This window comes from Giraffa tippelskirchi, chromosome 4, assembly GCF_054371585.1.
Source record: "Giraffa tippelskirchi isolate mGirTip1 chromosome 4, T2T-mGirTip1v1.2.pri, whole genome shotgun sequence".
NCBI classification, from domain to species: domain Eukaryota; kingdom Metazoa; phylum Chordata; class Mammalia; order Artiodactyla; family Giraffidae; genus Giraffa; species Giraffa tippelskirchi.
In genome coordinates, this window is record NC_137278.1 from 174,580,172 (window position 1) to 174,601,533 (window position 21,362).

General features: G+C 40.7%; 1 protein-coding gene, 1 long non-coding RNA gene and 1 pseudogene across 7 annotated transcripts in view; 2 read left to right on the plus strand and 1 right to left on the minus strand.

Annotated features, from left to right (window-relative positions):
• The window catches only part of DENND5B (DENN domain containing 5B), a 217,289-nt gene that overhangs the window by 189,522 nt on the left and 6,405 nt on the right, over positions 1-21,362 (plus strand). For all 6 annotated transcript variants that reach the window (XM_081591659.1, XM_081591660.1, XM_081591663.1 and 3 more), the window contains 8 exons: positions 5,402-5,530; positions 8,116-8,237; positions 13,480-13,625; positions 15,181-15,299; positions 16,127-16,314; positions 18,422-18,504; positions 18,719-18,845; positions 20,701-20,875. In XM_081591659.1, coding sequence (XP_081447785.1) covers positions 5,402-5,530; positions 8,116-8,237; positions 13,480-13,625; positions 15,181-15,299; positions 16,127-16,314; positions 18,422-18,504; positions 18,719-18,845; positions 20,701-20,875 — 1,089 coding nt within the window. The remainder of the gene's footprint in view (positions 1-5,401; positions 5,531-8,115; positions 8,238-13,479; positions 13,626-15,180; positions 15,300-16,126; positions 16,315-18,421; positions 18,505-18,718; positions 18,846-20,700; positions 20,876-21,362) is intronic.
• Positions 1-21,362, minus strand: part of LOC145546030 (uncharacterized) — a 1,126,586-nt gene that overhangs the window by 113,998 nt on the left and 991,226 nt on the right. The gene's annotated exons all lie outside the window — the stretch shown is intronic.
• On the plus strand, positions 1,500-3,037 carry LOC145546024 (glucose-6-phosphate 1-dehydrogenase pseudogene; annotated as a pseudogene).

Sequence of the window (21,362 nt, forward strand, 5' to 3'; positions counted from 1 at the left end):
TAGGCAAAGAAATTTCCCTAGTGCCAGTAAACAAAGGGCTTGAGACGAGTCTGGTGGCCTCATCTCTTGACACCCATGCCTCCTGCCAAAAAAAAAAAAAGAAATAGTGCAAAGATTTTTATGATGGGAATGCTAATAGCCACCTAAAGAAAATAGGTTTCCCTTTATGTATTCCAATCCTGCCCATTTTCCTTAACCATACACTGTTTTTCAAATTATTATTTCCCATTTTGACATTCTTGATCTATTATGTCTCCAGATACTTGTTTAAGGCCAGCATAAAACTAATTTCAGTAGATTTTACTGTGTTAGAGCAGTAAGAATATTTAGGGAAAGATTATACAACATTAAGTACTTACCAAACTTCATGTAGATTCATTTTAGGTGGATACACTTTGACAAGTTGGTATTCCTGGATCCTGTGAGCTCTTATCTGGCACTGAGCTCATGGGGGGACCTTGTAAGTACTGTGGAACTTTAAGTGGTAAATACCTGAGCATTTACCAAGGCTCCGATAGTGGCTCAGATGGTAAAGCGTCTGCCTGCAATGTGGGAGACCCAGGTTCAACCACTGGGTCGGGAAGATCCTCTGGAGAAGGAAATATCCTCTGGAGAAGGGTACTGGAGCAACCCGCTCCAGTACCCTTGCCTGGAAAATCACATGGACGGAGGAGCCTTGTATGCTACAGTCCATGGAGTCGCAAAGAGTTGGACACGACTGAGCGACTTCACTTTCCTTTCCTGAGCATTTCCCAGTGTTGCTTTTAGTCAGCTGTTTGATCTGGGCAATGTCAGGGTTGAAGAACAGCCAATGCTGTTTCCCAGGCTCGTATTGGCTGTGCCCACGTCGGTTGTCCAGTGCCCCCAACTGCTGCCACCACCATAATCAGGGTGTAAGTGGGGCTTACCTGACCCCAGTTTTCTTCACTTGTGACCATGTGTAATGGTCTTAGCCCTTTAAAGATAAATTAAGTCTGTCATAATTTCTGAAAAAAATTCTTAGAGGTGAGGTGATGTTGGTTAACACGAAAATGGCAACAGAATTTTCTTTTATCTCCTCATTCTGACGTGTTTTTCAGCCACTTCTTTAAGCCTCTTGTGTGATATGATAATGCTTTATTTTACATTTTGTTTATCAAGAGTGTTTGATCAGATGCAAGGGAGTCTGCCCCAGACGGGAAGCTGGAGCTGCCAGCCTCCCTTTCCCTGCCTCTGCTGGGGGAGTAGCCACTAAGAGGCTGCCAGGGCTGGTTTGACCTGAGCAGGTGACCTCAGCAAGGGATGGGGGGTACGCTGAAGAAGGCCGGCCTACAACTGGGATCGAGGGGCGTGACCACACTGCAGAAATGGAACACTCCGCCCAGGGCACACGAGAAAACCAAACCGCGGGAGGAGGGAGGGAGGGAAACATGCAAACACAGGAAGACCCACAAGGCATCCCACACATGGAAGGGCAGTGCTGGGGACCACAGGTGACCTGCAGCTGGGAACCCAGCACAGAGAGCATCATGGCAGAGCAGGTGGCTCTGAGCCAGACTCAGGCATGTGGGATACTGCGGGAAGAGCTGTACCAAAGCGATTCTTTCCATCAATCAAGGACAACATACCTTCATATGTACATATCCTCTTCAAGAGGAAGATCTACCCCACCAACTGGTGGGTGTTCCAGGATGGCTTCTGCCCAAAGATACCTTCATTGTGGGCTACACTCACTCCCACTTCACAGTGGCCAACATCTGCAAGCAGAGTGAGCCATTCATCAAAGCTACCCCAGAGAAGGAGCCCAAGCTGGAGGAGTTCTTTGCCCACAACTCCTACGTGGCCAGCCAGTATGATGACATGGCTTCCTAGGAGCGCCTCAACACTGGCATGAACGCCCTCCACCAGAGTCCGCAAGCCAATGCCTCTTCTACCTGGCCATGTCCCCCAGCGGCTATGAGACCATCACCAGGAACATCCATGATACTTGCATGAGCCAGACAAAACTGTATCATCATGGAGAAGCTCTTTAGGAGGGACCTGCAGATTTCCAACCAGCTGTCCGACCATGCAGCCTCCGTTTTGTGAGAACCAAATCTGCTGCATCGACCACTACCTGGGCAAGGAAGTGGTCCAGAACCTCACGGTGCTGAGGTTTTGTCAACAGGATTTTCGGGCCCCATCTAGAACCGTGACAACATTGCCTGCATGGAGCCTTCAAGGAGCCATTTGGCACTGAGGGCCGGTGGAGCTACTTCAGTGAATTTGGGATCATCTGGGAGGTGATGCAAAATCTCCTCCTGCAGATCCTGTGTTTGGTGGCCATGGAGAAGCCTGCCTCCACCAACTCAGATGATATCCGTGATGATAAGGTCAAGGTGTTGAAAAGTATCTCAAAGGTGCAGGTGAGCAATGTGGTCCTGAGCCAGTACATGGAGAAACCCACCGAAGAAGGTGAGGCCACCAGAGGGTACCGGGAGGACCTCAGGGTGCCCCGTGGGTCCACCACTGACACCTTTACAGCTTTTATGTTCTCCGTGGGGAATGAGAGGTGGGACGGGCTGCCCTTTATACTGTGCTGCGTCAGAGCCCTGAATTAGCACAAGACCGACGTATGTCTGCAGTTCCTAAATGTGGCTGGTGATGTCTCCTAGCAGCAGTGCAGACACAACGAACTGGTGATACATGTACAGCCCAAGGAGGCCGTGTATGCCAAGATGATGACCAAGAAGCCTGGCATGTTCTTCAACCCTGAGGAGTCAGAGCTGGACCTGACCTACAGTAACAGATACAAGAACGTGAAGCTCCCCGATGCATGTGAGCACGCCTCATCCTGGATGTCTTCAGTGGAAGCCAGATGCACTTTGTGTGCAGTGACGAGCTCCAGCAGGCTGGGTGCATCTTTACCCCACTGCTGCACCAGACCGATCGCGAGAATCCCCAGCCCATCCCCTACATCTGTGGTAGCCCAGGCCCCACAGAGGCTGATGAGCTGATGAAGAGAGTGGGCTTCCAGTACAAAGGGACCAACAAGTGGGTGAACGCTCACATGCTCTGAGCCCTGAGCACCTGGTCCCCACCCCAACCCACCTTGGTCTGTCTCTCTGTCCTTCCCACTGTCTGACTCCATTTCAGGAGGACTTCGGAACCATAACCCTCAGCCTCACAATACCGGCTCCGGGCTCTGGCCATGCTGTGCCATGGCTGCCTTGGGCCCAGTTACATTCTTCAACCACGAGCACTGGAGAATCACACTGTGACCATCCCCAGCCACCCGTGAGCCAGCTTCTGTCCACAAAACTGAGCCCCAGTGGAAGGAAGAAGAGCGGCTCTTCATCTGTCCTGGCTCTTTCCAGATGACTAGAGTTAGAGGACCATAGGGAAGGGCAGTGGTAGGCCTCAGTGGGCCATGGCTGTCAGCAGGCTCCTCGGAACTCACGAGGAAGGCCTAGTTGCTTCTGCACCAGCCTCAGTGCCATTCGATATTCCTGGTCACCCCTGGAAGGAACTTCCAGGCTGCCCAGCACCCGCCCCCCCATGTCTCGGCTTCCTCAAATGTCCCCCTTGAATGTCCTCCCCACTGGAAACCAAGCAGCAGGTGGGATGCGCCACCTCAGTCCCCTGTCATTAAACCAGCAAATAGGAATAAAAAAAAAAGTGTTTGATCATATCAGTGCCCTGGATTGAGAGGCTGAATCTTTACATCCAGGGATTGAGAGAGAAGGAGGGAAGGAGAGAAGTAAGAATGTGTGTATTATAACATGGATGGACCTAGAGGGCATTATGCTAAGTGAAGAGAAATCTTGCATGATGTCACTTACATGTGGAATCTAAAAAAGAAAACGAATGAACAAACATAATCAGGCATAGATACAGAAAACAGGTGGTTGCTAAGAGGGATGGGGCTTGGGGAGAGGAGAGAAATAAATGAAGGAGCTTGAGGTACTAACTTTCAGTTAACAAATTAGTCACAGGTATGAAATGTAGTGTGGGGAATATAGACAATAACCATGTAATACTGTTTTATGGTGACAGATGTCAGCTAGACTTATCATAGTGATCTTTTTGAAATGTATAGAAATCAAATCACTTGTGTAACAGGAACTAACATAGTGTTGTGGGTCAGTTATAGTGCAAAAAACAAGTTCATAGAAAAAGAGATCAGGTTTGTGATCACCAGAGGCCAAACTGGGGTGGAGGGAGATCGTCTGAAGGCAGTCAAAAAGTGTGAACTCTGAGTTTTAAGTACTTAGTAGGGATGTAGTGTGTTGTGCAACATGACAAGATAATACTGCTGTACAGTGTAAATGCAAGTTAAGAGTAAATCGTAAAAATTCTAATCACAAGGAAAAAAACTGTCTTTAATGTGTCTATAAGAAATGATAGGTGTTCACTAAACCTATTGTGATCATCATTTCATAATCTGTATAAGTCAAATCATTATGTTGTGTACCTTATATGTTGTGTGTCAATTATATCTCAATAAAACTGGGCAGGGGGAGATGTGTGTGTTTTACAAGGAGGCTATTCCTTATTCCAAATGCTGGAATCATCAGAGTCTGTTGCAGTATTTATTACAGCTGAGATAAGTCATTCTATACTTAAAAAAAAAAAAAGCAAAGGAAAGGATGGTGGGTCACAATCACAAAAGACTTTTCAGTGACTCATTGTACTGTTTCTAGAATTACCCTGTCCCTTAGGTTTGTCCTTCCTGCTCAATCCTTCTTTCCCCCTAGGAGGGGAATCATTTAGGAAGATTAGTTCAGTCTTGCTGGGCATAGCATCAACTTCAACACAGAATACTAATTTATACATATATGTAACATTCACTTGGAGGTTGATCACACAATTTGTTTGTGGCCACACAGTATCCTAAGTCTTTCAAATTTTTAAGAAATTTGAATTTATTAATATAATACAGCTTTTCTTCTAATGCCATAGAAAATGGAATTTCGTATTTTCCAGATGTTGTCAGGGCAATTTGAAAAATGATTCAGTGAATTAAAGTTGTAACAGAGACTTAATTAAACTGTAAAACAATTATTTTGAGTAAGAGCATGAATATTCAGCCTGTTTTATTACTTTTATTTTTCTGAGGGTCAGGGATAACCAATTGCCAGTTTATATGTATCTGCAAGCATGAAACAAGAACAAAATAAAACCTGAAAGAGTAAATGAGTGTTAAATGCTTTATCTTAGGAAATTGTCTATGTGGTCATGTTGTAATGGTAATTCTGATGTGGGACTAATTTCATGATTCAGATGGGACACTTGAAGTTTAATCAGCATAAATGGTATATGGCCTATTGTTTCCTCTAAGTAGAAAATAACTTTTCTGTGCAAAGTGCTGTAATTCTTCAGTTCTTTTCCAGTTCAAGGTTAGCCTTAGGATTTACATCTTTGCTGTTTTACTATTCTTTAGGCATATTCAAAACATGAGTGAGATCAAGACTGATGTCGGACGAGCCCGAGCATGGATAAGATTGTCTCTAGAAAAGAAGCTCTTATCCCAGCATCTCAAGCAGTTGCTCTCTAACCAGCTGCTCACGAAGTAAGAGGTGGCCTCGAGGCATTTCTGTTTCTGTGACCTGTGTGCTTACAAAATAAATTGCCTAGACTGACAGGCTGCCTTCTTCAGCATGAGTTGTTCACTCCTGTGCACATGCGCTCTTTCTTTCTAACAGGCACATGTTTCAGAAACTCTGTGTCATGACCTCCTATTTGATTAGATATGGGAGGGTACAGATCAGAAAAAAAAAAGCTAAGTAGTCCTACAGGTTGATGGTAACATCCAAAAAGTGAAAGTCGCTCAGTCGTGTCCAACTCTTTGCGACCCCATGGACTATACAGTCCATGGAATTCTCCAGGTCAGAATACTGGAATGCGTAGCCTTTCCCTTCTCTAGGGGATCTTCCCAACCCAGGGATTGAACCCAGGTTTCCCACATTGCAGGTGGATTCTTTACCAGCTGAGCCACAAGGGGAGCCACAAGAGAAGCCACAAGGGAAATATCCAAAAGATGGGTTGAATTTATGTAAACCTTGTATCATATTGTGAAGATCACAACAAAACCAGGAATAGCAAAAAAATTAAAAGGTCCACAGTAAAGGGCTTCTCTGAGAGTCTCAGCAATACTTAGATTTAGTAGTGTAGAGCCAGTAAACCAATCAAGTGCATATTAGTTAATTATTAACTGTTTTGATTGATTCCCTTTACTCCATCAGAAACCTTGGGTGAAATGCATCATCTAGAATATGTATAGTAGAATTAAGTTGAAAATTAAGGGCTTTGGGGTTCTCTAGAGCAAAGGCATGCAAAGGATTCAGCAAAGACCTCAAACACAAGAGTGTTGGAATCCCACCATAACCCAATTCTTTTTGTGATTTTAAATTTGTATGTATCATTGTCAAGTTAGTTGTCCCTTGGAGCATTTCAGGATGAGTCTTAATATCCAAAGAATGGGTTAGATAAAGAGTACATGATGTGAAGTAGAGCCTGTGAACCTGACCTTCTCCTCTTAAAACTGACTATGCTCCCCACACCTTATCCCTGCTGATAAGTCTTCTGCCCTTTGTGGCCAAAGTACAAAGCAGAAAATGATAATCGTTTAAAAATCTTACTACATAAAGGTAACTACTGAGTATCTTGCATGTTTTCTACTGTACTTTCTTCTACGCATGTTCTCTTAGTTAAGATTATATTGTATTTGCAATTCAGCTCACCCTTTTTTCAGGTTAATATTATACCATAACATTTTATATGTCATAAAGTCTCTGAAATCTGAATGCCTGTGTTCAAATACTGCCTTTACTATTCACTATTGAATGGCCTTAGGCAAGATCCTTAACTTCATTTTATCACTTTTCCTCATCTATAAAAGGAGAATGCTAATAGACTTACCTCTCATGTGATCACAAGGATTAGATATATTAATAACTATGAAATACTTGGGAAATGCTTAAATGTAAGTGCTTAATAAAAAGTTACTGTTTTAGGGAGCAGTAGTTTTTTTCTTACTCAGTTAAAATTCAATCCTTATTTGAAATGAAACATCTGAAACAGAGTGGTTTAAATTTTCCAGAAAGATATCTTCCAAACACTATAATATAGATGATTATATTATAACTAGTCGATATTTTTAAAAATTTATCTTTAGTGAATGTAATGTCCTTCAGCCATGAGATGAGAAAAAAAAATCCACCGTAGGCTGTTAATAGCAAATGTGGGGAGTAGTAGTTTTGTTATTGTTAAAACTCTTCTTAAACTTTATTTTTTTAACAAATTTTTAAGAATTTGTTTTTAGCTGCACTGAGTCTTCATTCTGCATGCTGGCTTTCTCTAGTTGCCATGGGCAGGGGGCTACTCCCTAGTTGTGGTGCATGGGCTTCTCACTGCTGTTGCTTCTCTTGCTGTGGCTTGCAGGCCCTAGAGCTCGGGCTCAGTAGTTGTGGCGCCTGGGCTTAGTTGCGCCGTGGCATGTGAAATCTTCTCAGACCCAGGAATTGAAGCTGTGTTCCCTGCATTGGCAGGTGGATTCTTATCCATTGTATCACTAGGAAAGTCCTAAACTTTATTTTAAATTAGTATACTATGATATATTGGGTTGGCCAAAAAGTTTGTTTGGTTTTTCTGTACCAGCCTTTGGAAAAACCTGAATGAACTTTTTGGCCAACTCAGTATTTTTATTTTTGCAAATAATATTCAAGTGGACATTTGTGAGTAAATCTTGGCCATTTCATATATATCCTTAGGACTGAGTCCTTAAAATAAAATTAATATGTCAAAGAATAATTATCTTTTAATTACTTAAATATTACCAACAAATTGCTTTTCTGAAATTTTCAGAAGATTACACTTTCTGCTATTCACTGCCATCCCCTACATACACCCCATCAGCACTGATCATTAACTTTAAATCTTTATTACTTTGATAGACAAAATGAATTCATATGGGGTTATTTCGTTAATTACTAAGTAGGTTAAAATAATGTATATACATTCATTTTTATGAATCGTCTGTTCTTTCTATATTGAAGTTTCTACTTGTAGTTTGTCTAAGAGAAAGTATTTTTTAGAGGAAGACATAAGGAAAAATACACTATTCTATTACTTTGTGTTTGTCTTATCCTTTCCTAGGAAGCTTTATAAACGTTATGCTTTTCTCCGATGTGAAGAAGAAAGAGAGCAGTTTCTTTACCATCTTCTTTCCCTCAATGCTGTGGACTATTTCTGCTTCACCAGTGTCTTCACCACTATCAGTAAGTCTGGAGAAGTGAATGTTAAGTGAAGTGCTGCTCAGATGACTAATGGAATAAGAGTATATTTTTAAAAGTGTGACATACCACAGTCCAGTGAGACACTGTAACATCCACCCCTCCTCCCACCCTCCCTGCCCTACCCCATCTCCATTTAGCAATAAAGGTTATGCCCCAGCAACCCCACTTCCTGAAGACAACCCTCAGCTGTTTAGGGAATGTCTCACCAAAGAAAACTACCTTCCCTGAGGCTGTCCGTCCTGCTAGAGCCAGCCAGGATTCCTGCCTGATCCCTGGGCTGCCCCAGAACTCACTGTGGTATCAGCTGAGGACTTACAGCATCAGAGCTCAGTTTCTGCCTCAGCCCACCCTTTCTTCCTCACATGTTGAACCCAGAAGCAACATTCTTCATGCTAATTTCTGACTCAGAGTCTACTTACCAAAAAAAACCCATCCTGCAGTAGGAAATGGGGTAGATGTGAAGAGGAATGTTTTATTAAACAAACATTGCAGTGTCTTATCTGAAACACATAAATTCAAAGAATCAGTATATGATAATACTAAACATGTAACTGAACTGCCATGAAGTTAAAAGATGCTTGCTCCTTAGAAGAAAAGCTATGACCAACCTAGACAGCATATTAAAAAGCAGAGATATTACTTTGCCAACAAAGGTCTGTCTAGTCAAAGCTATGGTTTTTCCAATAGTCATGTGTGGATGTGAAAGTTGGACTATAAAGAAAGCTGAGCGCCAAAGAATTGATGCTTTAGAACTGTGGTGAAGACTCTTGCGAGTCCCTGGGACTGCAAGGAGATCGAACCAGTCAATCCTAAAGGAAATCAGTCCTGAATATTCATCAGAAGGACTGATGCTAAAGCTGAAACTCCAATACTTTGGCCACCTGATGTGAAGAACTGACTCACTGGAAAAGACCCTGATGCTGGGAAAGATTGAAGGCAGGAGGAGAAGGGGACGACAGAGGATGGAATGGTCGGATGGCATCACCAACTCGATGGACATGAGTTTGAGCAAGCTCCAGGAGTTGGTGATGGACAGGGAGGCCTGGTGTGCTGCAGTCCATAGGGTTGCAAAGAGTTGGACACAGCTGAGCAACTGAACTGAACTGAACATCATTAAACTTTGATGATTCAGAAAGACTTCAGAATCTTGCTGAATGTTGCAGATCTTAATGACCCAGATAACCACGATGGTGTGGTCACTCACCTAGAGCCAGGCATCCTGGAGTGTGAAATCAAGTGGGCCTTAGGAGGTGGGACTACAAACAAAGCTAGTGGAGGTGATGGAATTCCAGCTGAGCTATTTCAGATCCTAAAGGATGATGCTTTGAAAGTGCTGCAGTCAATATGCCAGCAAATTTGAAAAATTCTGTAGCAGCCACAGGACTGGAAAAGGTCCATTTTCATTCCAACCCCAAAGAATAGCAGTGCTAAAGAATGTTCAAACTGCCATACAATTGCACTCATTTCAAATACTAGTAAGGTTATGCTCAAAATCCTTCAAGCTAGACTTCAGCAGTACATGAACTGTGAACTTCTGGATGTACAAGCTGGGTTTAGAAAAGGCAGAGAAACAAGAGGTCAAATTGCCAACATCCGCTGGATCATAGAGAAAGCAAGGGAATTAAAAAAAAAACACATCTGCTTCATTGACTACACTAAAGCCTTTGACTGTGTGGATCACAAGAAACTGTGGAAAATTCTTCAAGAGATGGGAACACCAGATCACCTTACTTTTCTCCTGAGAAACCTGTATGTGGCTCAAGAAGCAACAATTAGGAACTTACATGGAACAACTGACTGGTTTAAAATTGGGAAAGAAGTAAGAAAAGGGTGTACATTGTCACCCTGTTTGTTTAACTTCTATAACTTCTTGTATAGAAGTTAATGCCTAACTGGATGAATTACAAGCTGGAATCAAGATTGCCAGGAGAAATATCAACAACCTCAGATATGCAGATGATACCACTCTAATGGCAGAAAGTAAAGTTAATCTAAAGAGCCTCTTGATGAAGGTGAAAGAGGAGAGTGAAGAAGCTGGCTTAAAACTCAACATTCAAAAAACTAAAATCATGGCATCTAGTCCCATCACTTCATGGCAAATAGAAGGGGGAAAAGTGGAAGCAGTGACAGATTTTATTTTCTCGGGTTCCAAAATCACTGAGGACAGTGAATACAGCCATGAAATTAAAGTGCTTGCTCCATGGAAGGAAAGCTATGACAAACCTAGACAGTGTTTCAAAAGCAGACATCACTTTGCTGACAGAAGTCCGTATACTATTAAAGCTATGGTTTTTCCACTAGTCATGTATCGATGTGAGAGTTGGACCGTAAAGAAGGCTGAGCATCAAGGAACTTATGCTTTCAAATTGTGTTTAGAAGACTCTTGAGAGTCCCTTGGACTTCAAGGAGATCAAACCAGTCTATCCTAAAGAAAATCAACCTTGAATATTCACTGCAAGGACTAATGCTGAAGTTGACGCTCCAATACTTTGGCCACTTGATGCAGAGTCAACTCATTGGAAAAGACCCTGATGCTGGGAAAGATTGAAGTCAAAAGCAAAATGAGGATGTGGTGGTTAAATAGCTTCACTGATTTTGAATGCTAATGGACATGAATTTGAGCAAACTCTGGGAGATAGTGAAGGACAGGGAAACCTGACATGCTACGGTCCATGGGGGTCAAAAAGAGTCAGACACAGCTTAGCAGCTGAACAACAAGAGGGAGGAAATACTGATTGAAGATGTGTTTTTGATAAACTAAATTATAGCATTTATTCTGTTGCATTGGTTCCCTTCCCTACTTCAGAGGATTTTGACTTGTATCAGTTAGGAGTTATTTTCAGTTGCAAATATCAGAAAACAAGGGTTTAAACAAATCAGTAGTTTTGTTTTTCTTACACAGTAAGAAGTCTTGAGGTAGGCAGTCTGCAGTGCTATCACGGACCCATGCTCTGTGACAGCTGTCAGTGTGTGCTAATCACCTCATGGTCACAAGGTGTCTGTTCTCAGTTTATGCTCCAGCCTGAAGAAGGAAGCAATGCCAAGGAAGAGGGGTCAGAATCTGTGCCGGAAAAACATAGTTTTCTAAGAAATTTCAATAAATATAACCAGTATTTCACTGGGCAGAGTTGTGTAGTTTTTAGTCTTCTAAGTCTCTGGTAGAGGCAGACAAGGAAAATGGAGTTAGAATGGTTATTAGGATAACCTATAATATCTGTCAAGATACTGTTAGTTAATTAGAAGCTAAGGTGTTATATACAATTTTGAAAGAGAAGAAATTGCAGAGGGAGTTAGGACTCGTAAGCTCCTCCCCATATCTGCAGATTTCTCTTTATCCGTGTAACTCTTACAACTAGGGAATTGAAATACTTCATGAAATAAATATTCTGAGTTTAATAATACTACTCTTTTTCTGCTTTATGAAATCATTGTTGTGTATCTGTGAGCCCTTTGCAGCCAACAGAACTGCTGACCCTAAACAAGCCTTTTTCTGCAGCTTTTCTAATCCTGTCAGTGAAAGAAATGAGTAGCCTCTGGCACCTAAAATAACGTCTTGCACTAACCTCTTCTGCTTTCAGTTTCAAAAATCGTTTGATTCTCATGATTACTAAGCCATGAAAATATGGCCTTTTTCTCTGACATTTTCCTTTCCTTCAGCCAAAATAAAAGAACAGAAAGGGGGGTTATTCAGCCAACAGAAAGAAAATCCTCTATGTAAAGTTAGAGAAATGAACCACTTATCCCATTCATTTTGCTCATCTAAGAGCACACTGAAACATGAGCCCCTATTGTGAGGCGGTATCTGAGCCCCTTGTCCAGTGACTGTCTTGAATCCTATGTGTAGTTCTTTCAAAGAGGACTTTTTAGTAGTTCTCTTGTGACTGGATGAAGAGAATACCAACCAAAATATTGATTCTACCCTGCTTTTTTAAAAAAAGTATGGCTCTGAGGGATAAAAATATGCTAATGTGTTTGAGCCATCCTCATTTTTTAAAGGAAAGGGAGGTATGTGGAATGCCTAACTGTGGTTTCCACATTTGAGCAAAGGATGGTGTTTGGCCAGTGACATCTAGTGGCCTGCCTTTGAAGAGCCTTCAAAGGGAACGATTTCACACGGATTCCTTTCCACATCCTGATTCTCTCCCTGAGGCACCTCTTGCCTTAGAGCCCCCTTTCCAAGTTGTAGCTAATAGACTTCATATTACAACTGGAATGGAGGTGCTGTTGTTTATTATTGGCTTTTTGCATGTTGGACTGTAACACGGGGATGAGAAAGTTCTGAAGTGCAGCGTTGTGAAGCATTGCCCAAGAAGATCAGCAACAAGCAGATACTATGCAAGTAGTCACCTACCACCTTCTTTGTATGAAACCATGCCAGTAACCATGCTCATTTGTACTCCATTTTGGAACAAAATGAATAAAAACATCAAAGCAATGAGAATACTACACAGTCACTGTTTAAGTCCTCTGGTATTCTGGTACTAATGCCTGACATAGTTTATAAAATGTAGTGTTGATGATAAGCATGCCATGTTATGGGTGTGAGAGTTGGACCATAAGAAGGCCGAGTGCTGAAGAATCGATGCTTTCAAATTGTGGTGCTGGAAAAGACTCTTGAGAGTCCCTTGGACTACATGGAGTTCAAATCAGTCAATCCTAAAGGGAATCAACCCTGAATATTTATTGTAAGGGACTGTTGCTGCAGCTGAAGCTCCAATACTTTGGCCACCTGATGCAAATAGCCAACTCACTGAAAAAAACCTGATACTGAGAAAGATTGAAGGCAAAAGGATAAGAGGGTGACAGAGGTTGAGATGGTTAGATAGTTATCACCGACTCATGTATAAGAATTTGAGCAAACTCCAGGTAATAGTGAAGGACAGAGGAGCCTAGTGTGCTGCAGTCCATGGGGGTTGCAAAGAGTCAGACAGAATTTAGCAACTGAACAACAACAACAATGCCATGTAATGTATACATGTATACATTGTATATGTATGTATAAGTATGGAAACCAGTACAAGTATTGGGACTTGTGGCTTATAAACCAGACCTCATCCTTCTAGATTAGAGGAGGTTATGATCTCATCCTGTTGCTTAAGTATATCTTGATAGATCATTAAAAAGCAAATTATCTGTGAAAGCCAACAGAATTCTGAATATATATTTGTTTTCTTCAGGACAACTTCATTGTAATTTTGTATTAATTTCAGCATTTTTCTTTCAGTGATTCCATATAGGTCAGTGATCATTCCCATCAAAAAGCTGAGCAATGCGATCATCACGTCGAACCCTTGGATCTGTGTGTCAGGAGAACTAGGAGACACGGGAGTAATGCAGATTCCCAAAAACCTCCTTGAAATGACCTTTGAAGTAGGTTCAGCTAATTGCTTTCTTAGCACAAAGTGTCATACATAGTTCTACACAACAATGCCAGTTTCAGTTTTTCATTTTTCCCTGAGTCAGATAATACAAAAGGGTAGTTAAGCATGCAGGATCATTTAGGGGATTATATACCTAAAGTTGTCTCGAACACATGAATTTGTTTTGCATTTTTATTGTTATTTTAATTGTTAAGCTGTGTATTTCTACTTGTAGTGGTGCACTCTGGGGGGTTGCCAGGTCCTTTTCCGTAATTCCCAGTGCGTGTTGTAGAACCTGGCACATAGAGAACATTCAGGTGAATGCTTTCCCCACAGTGGTTCTCTTCCAAACTGTAAATTCACCCTGCCTGAACCTGGACAAAGGGAACGGGAGCTGCTGTTTATGCTTTGGCCTTTAGACCACATGGCAATATTTATAAAGTGATGTTGTGAAAATACCTCTCACTATGATAGTTAGTTTTCAGGTCTTACCTGGTGAAGTAGTCCCATACTTTTGAGCCCACATGCTGGTTGATCCTGGCATGCAGAAAGGAGACAAACTCCTGTTCTCCTTTCAGAAGGAAAGTGGTACTAACTGAATGTTCTGTTCCTGGGGTCTAGGAATGGCAGTTTCCACTCAGAGTCATGACACTGCCCAAGAGCTTATTTTGACACTACCTATCCAGTGGGCTCACAGCTATCTGTATATAAAATATTAAAATCCTTGGCTTTTCTTTGACTACCAAGTACAGAGCATAAACTGCATTATAAGTCCCATCATTGCTGTTTCCAGACTCTCACATCTGCCTGCTTCTTTCCATCTCTGCTGCCACAACTAATTCAAGGTGCCCTCCTCCATCACCTAGATCTCTGTGATTCAAAGACGTCAAGTGCTTTGAGAACTCATAGCTTTGAGGTTCCCAGCTATACATAGTCAGTTGGGGTCTGTGATCTTTCATCAGAATTTCTAAGTCAGAATTTTGTTGACATTTATTTTTACCATTTCTATTATCATCACTTTCTTTTGTACTTATGCACAGAAGGTCAGGAAGGACACTGATAACTATGCTTTTTTTTTTTAACAGTAGCTTCAGAGACTTCTAGATGATGTTTGATGTCAGTTCTGCCTTAGTATTTATTAAAACAGAAAAAGTTGGTAATTTTTTATGTCTGTAATTATTTTTCTGACCTCTCTATAAATAAATCTGAATAGCATCCTTTCCTATTTTTTGGAATTCTTCTCATCCTTCAAAGGCACAAATCTACTGACTCAGTGATGTTTCTGGATTCTCCAGTTAGAAATCATTGTTCCTTCCCAAGTGTTCTTCAAGCACCTGTTTACATATCTACTCTTAGACATTGTGTAGTCCCTCTCATTTAATAATGTTCCTATGTCTCCTGTCTCATTAGAAGGGATCTATTTGGATATTTTTCTCTAGTGCACAGCAGAACACATTATGCAGAGTCCTCTGCACTTGTAAATTGTTTGGAACCACTACTAAAGCTGAGAGGTGGCAGGAAAGAAAAGATCAGGAACTGAGTGCCCTATGGTCCTGTCCCTATAGTGCCAGAACCTGGGGAAGCTGACGACTGTCCAGATTGGTCACGATAACTCAGGACTGTTAGCCAAATGGCTAGTGGATTGTGTCATGGTCAGAAATGAAATCACAGGACATACATATAGGTAAGTAAATGTCCCTGGGAGTTCAGATTTCTTTGAATACTTTTTAGACAAGAAAAGGTTTGAGAATTATTTTCATTCTAAAGCTTTCCCACTACCTTTTGAATTTTAGTTTAGTTTTTTGGATTGTCTTGTTTATGTAATAACAAAGTTCTGTTATTTTGTTCCAAATACAAAATTGCCCCCAAAATACTTCTCAAAAAGACTGATTGTGTTTGCTGCTAACACTTAGTTCACAAATGTTGAAAAAGATTAGAACTCTGATAAGAAAAGAAAAAAAAAGAAGCTTAAAATAATGTCAGTAAGAAAAAAGGCTCTTTTGGACACTCCTGATTGCAGCCAGCACTCCTCTTTGAGAACATTCTCCTCTATTTTCCTGAAACTTAACTCCCACATTAACATCTAGTTTGAAGATACTCTTGTTGAAACTTAACTACAGAATTTTAATTTAGATAAGGTATGAGAAAATATTTAAAAGTTACTTTAATTTGATATTAATTTGTGGCTATACAAGAGAGAATTTCTTTATTTTTCAGAGATTCACTGAAGTAATTAGTAAAATGTCCTGATGTGTGTAATTTACTTTAAAATACTTTTAACAAAAAACAAAAATGAAGCATATGGAAGAATGTTACATCTAAGTCATAAGAACATGGGTGTCTATTTTTTTGTCTTCTTTTTTAAGTGTTTGCAATTTTTCATAATGAAAAAAATCACCCACAGGCTGATCACCCACTAAAATGATGGGTTTCACCCTTGGTGCCATTTAAAAATTCTGATTAAAGCTAGTAAAATATTGGAGATTCTGAAGTTGGTTTCTGTCCTGCCAGGTTCCCATGTGGGCGGTGGCTGGGGAAAGGCATTGATGATGGAAGTTTGGAGAGAATTCTCATTGGAGAATTGATGACATCAGCAGCAGATGAGGATCTAATAAAGCAGTGTCGGACTCCACCCCAGCAGAAATCACCCACTGTGGCCAGGAGACTAAGCATCACGTCACTGACAGGAAAAACTACAAGTAATTAGTTGGTTTTTTATTTTCCAATGTGTCTTAGATGTTTTAGGCATCATGTGGCCATTTCATAGAAAACTGTTTTGTTAAATGAATTATGGTAACGAGATTAAAAAGAAAGCTGAGGAAAATTAATTTGTGAGAAAGACTTCAGAGTGGAGACAGAAAAGGGGGGAAATAAGGCAGGATAATTGCAAATAATTAAAAGCCTGAAGAATTTAGACATTAAAATCCAATTAAAAAAAAAAACCCACCTGCCCTTTTTAAGTTATGCTCTGAAAGTATGAATAAATAATATTTTGCCTGAAACTTCAAGGAAGAATAAGGACAGTTGTAGTACTCTCATAACTAGTTATCCAAAGCCCCTTTTTCTAAGAGGAATTCTAAAAATTCCACTCCCCATTCCACCCCCAAACTTCCTGTAGAAGTGACAAAGTACATAAAAAAGTGACTTCTACAGATAGGATACTGTGTTCACATGCCATTTTTAATAGCACAATAAACTTCTAGTTTATACTAATGTGGTCTTTAGTCTCCCAAGGGTGTCAAATTTTAATCCCTGGGATATGTAAATATAACTTTATTTAGAAAAAGGATCTTTGCAAATATGAGTAAGTTAAGGATCTTGAGATAGGGAAATTATCTGGGTTATCCAGGTGGACCCTAAATGCAATTACATGTATTGTTATAAGAGAGGCAAAAGGAAATTAGACACACAGAGGAGAAGACGACAGACAGATGGAGGCAGAGACTGCAGTGATGTGGGCACAAGCCAAGGGATGCCACCTGGGCTTGAAGAGGCAAGGAGCAGCTTCTTCCACTGAACCTCCTGAGGAAGCACAGCCCTGTCCACAACTTGATTTCTACCCATTGATACTGATTTCTGACTTCTCCCTCTGAAATTGTGAGAGAAGAAATTTCTCCTTTTTTTAAGTTACTAAATTTGTGGTCATCTATTACAAGAACCACAGAAAACTAATATAAAGAGACAGTTTATCAGTGAAGTGGTTTTATTTCAATTCATAGACAATAACCATGAGTTATTGGAGGTACCTTATTAATAAGAGGTACCTAAGAGGTCCTTAGTTAACAAAGCAAACCTTAGATATTATTATTCTATATCCATTTGTTAGCATGTAGTGATATATTAACTATTAGAATGATATAGTCTTTAACAATCTCCCTTATTCTTTAATAAATGATTCCCTTTATCAATAATTCTTTTCTGCCTCCAGAAGTAAACTTAACACCACAATACAGAATATGTAGAATAGCTAAAATGAGGATAGACAACAGTGAATACGCATATATTACATTGGGAATGCAAAAGGAAAAACCATTTGGCAATTTCTTATAAAGATACATACATGTACTAACCATACACTTCACCCAGAACTCTCAATCTAGATGTATATCCTAGAGAAATGAATGCATATATTTATACCAAGACTTGTACTCAAATTTTGCAAGCAGCTTTATTCATAATAGCCAGAATGGAAACACTCGCAATATCCACCAGCTGGTAAGTGGCTAAGCAAATAGCGATATATCTAGTCGGTGGGATACTATTCAGCAATACTGTTGATACAGCTAACATCATGGATGAATCAAAAGTATTGTGCCAGGTGAGAGAAAGCAGACATTATACAATTCTATTTATTAAATTCTAGAAAAGGCAATATAATAATGGTGGAAAGCAGATCAGTAGTTGACAGGGGTTACAAGGTTACGAGCTGGGGAAGGGAATTGACTGAAAAGGGAAACAGCAGAACTTTTGGGGCTGATGAAAATTTTCTGTATTTTGATTATAGTGGTAGTTACATGTCTATACATCTGTCAAAACTCATCAAATTACATACTTAAAATTGGTGACTATAGTTATAGATTTTGAGTGGTAAGGCTGGGATTTGAGTCTTGGGGGGTCTCTTAGATTCTTTTCCATTGTGCCAATATGCCTCACTTGACCAAACTGACAAGGCAGGTTTCATGGAACCCTGACAAGGCAGCCTGCCCTGGTGAAGTGTTTTCTGCACAGGCAGGCACAGTTGATGTCCTGTACTACTTGGTTTATTTTCCTTGCCTGGAATTTCCACCATTATTCATTATTTTTTAGAACCCAATGCAGGACAGATCCAAGAAGGAATTGGAGAAGCTGTAAACAACATTGTGAAACATTTTCACAAACCTGAAAAAGAGGTATGATGGGCTATAAAACTTACTATGGTAGGATTTTAAAGCTGCTTTTATACATGATACATAAGGCAGTAAAAAGGTGCTTTAATTTTCATTTGTAAGCTTTCTAATAGCTGCAAAAACATGCTTCATAGCTACCCTCAGCACTTGTTCCTCTGTTTTTCTTAAACATCAGCGCGGTAGCTGATTCTCTGACACCGTGTGTTGCTCTCCACAGAGAGGAAGCCTCACTGTGTTGCTATGTGGAGAGAGTGGCTTAGTTGCAGCACTTGAGCAAGTTTTCCACCATGGCTTCAAATCAGCTCGCATCTTTCACAAGAATGTCTTCATCTGGGATTTCATAGGTAAAAGCTGGTGTACGTTGTTGTGAGGTCATTGAAATGTGTTTTAGAAAACTCAAAAACCCAGGAATTTGAGCGGATAAGGGTTAGTGATGAGGGTATATGTTTTTCAAAGTAAATATCAAATAAGCAGTGTCTGTGCTTTTCATTCAGTCAACAAATATATCTGTGTGTGTGTTCACAATATTCTAAACTATTTTAGATGCTCAAGATATATACTTCAAGTTAAAAGTAAACAAGACACAGAAATTCCTATGGTTGACAAACTTACAATCTGGTGGGGTCAGGAGGGCAAACAATGCAAAAAATCATAACATATTTAATTCATCTGATATGTTGGAAGGTCATCATTGATGCAGACAAAAATGGAGCAAGGGAAAAGGAAATGGAGTTGGGAGTACTCTTTTAATTAGGAAGGTTAGACCTTGTTGATAAGGTACTGTTGAGCAAAGACTTTAAGGACGTGAGGAAGTGAGCCTTGTGAATATCAGGAGGAGAGCACCCCGGGCTGAGACAAGTGCCCTGGCAGAGCAGGGTGGGGCTGTGCTCATCTTTCTGTAGAGCAGCAAGGAGGTGAGTGTGACTGGAGCAGAGGGAGAGAGGGTGGGTATTTGGAGAGAGGATTTTTATTGCCAGAGCCAGGTTATGGAGGGCCTTCTAGGTCTTTGGAAGCAGTTGGTCTCTATCCTGAATGGAACGGGAAGTCATTGGAAGACTTGGAGCTAAGGTGTGCTTAGTCACTCAGTCATGTCCGACTCCTTTGCGACCCCATGGACTGTAGCCCGCCAGGCTTCTCTGTTCATGGGGATTGGATTCTCCAGGCAAGAATACTTGAGTGGGTTGCCATGCCCTTCTCCAGGGGATCTTCCCAACCCAGGGATTGAACCCAGGTCTCCTGCATCGCAGGTGGATTCTTTACCATCTGAGCCACCAGGGAGCTGAGGAATATGATATAATTTATGTTTTAAAAAGATTACTCTAGTTATGTGCTGTCCAGTATGGTAACCACTAGCCACATGTGGCTATTTAAATTGACTTAATTTAAATCAAATTTTAAATTGACTCCCTTAGTCATACTGGCCCTACTAGGGGCGATAGAATTGGACCTTGCAGATACAGAATGTTTCCATCTTCAGGAAAGTTTGACTGGAATGTGGTTCTCTAGCTCCCTAAACTTTGTATTCTTTATTTTGCTATGCAGCTCTTCTACAATTCCCAGTCTCTTTAACAGGGTAATTAATCGTTTCACATTTTGTAAATAAGACCTGGATGAAGTAGTTGGTTTTATCCAAATTTGAACTTTTAGACAAAGAAAGGAAAGTGGACAGAACTAGGCCCCTAGAGTGGGGCATTTTTTTTTGTTTTGGAATGCACTGAAGCTTACTAGTCCTGCTTCTGATATGTGTATTAATAACTCTTCCTCAGATTTACTGAAGCAGTTCTGTTTCAAGGATTTTGCTGCAAAGTGTTAGCCAGCCATTCTATAACTGGAACAAAGGACACCGTCTCAACGGCTACCATGTCTTTGCTACTTACTCCTAGAAGGATCCAGTCTTAACAGACAAGACCATGTTTATTTTTTTCTTTGCTATCAATTGCCATTTTTGAAGGTATTCTAAAAAGAGTAAGCTTTCCAACCATAGTCTAGATTAGAAAATAAATTCCTTGGAGCATATTGTTCTACCAGGAAACAAGGGCCTTTAGGATTTGTTGTGAAACCAATGATAAAATAATGGTTTTGGTTTTAGGACTGGCTATAATGCAAAACATCGTTAGTATTTCCAGAATAAATTGTGTCGTCTTTTTGTATATGAAGTATTAATGTGTATTGTGATATGATTCTTATTTCCTTCCCCAGAGAGAGCAGTTGCTTATTTTGAATCTACTGACCAGATTCTAGATAATGAAGATGATGTCCTCATTCAGAAATCATCCTGCAAAACCTTCTGCCACTATGTAAATGCTATTAATACTGCACCTCGGAATATTGGGAAGGACGGCAAATTCCAGATCCTAGTTTGCCTTGGAACACGGTATTAAGCCAGTTCTTGACTTTCCCTGTCTTTTTCATGTGTTGAACAAGAATTTAGAAAGGTTTACACCAAACCATGCCCCTTCCAAAGCTCTCTGGTTGGTTTCTTCCATTCCAAGTTTTATGAGACTCCTGTTTATTGGGTGCTTGCTGTGTGTTGGGCACTATGCTTAGTACTTCACATGTATTATCTCATTTAACCCTCCGATCACTTCACCACCACCCCGGATGAAGTAGCAAGCAATATCCCCACTGTATAGGTGAGAAAATAGAAAGTAGAAGAGGCACAGATAAGTTAACCGATTTTCCCAAGGTCACACAGCTAGAAAGAGGCGGAGCCAAGATTTACACCCAGACTCACCCCAGAGCCCCAAGCTCTGAACCGTGACACAGTACTGCACCATAGACAGGTGGAGGTAATTAGACACACCAGCACATTCACACATACATATTTTCTGTACAGAGCTTGTATGGTGTGTATACACTCC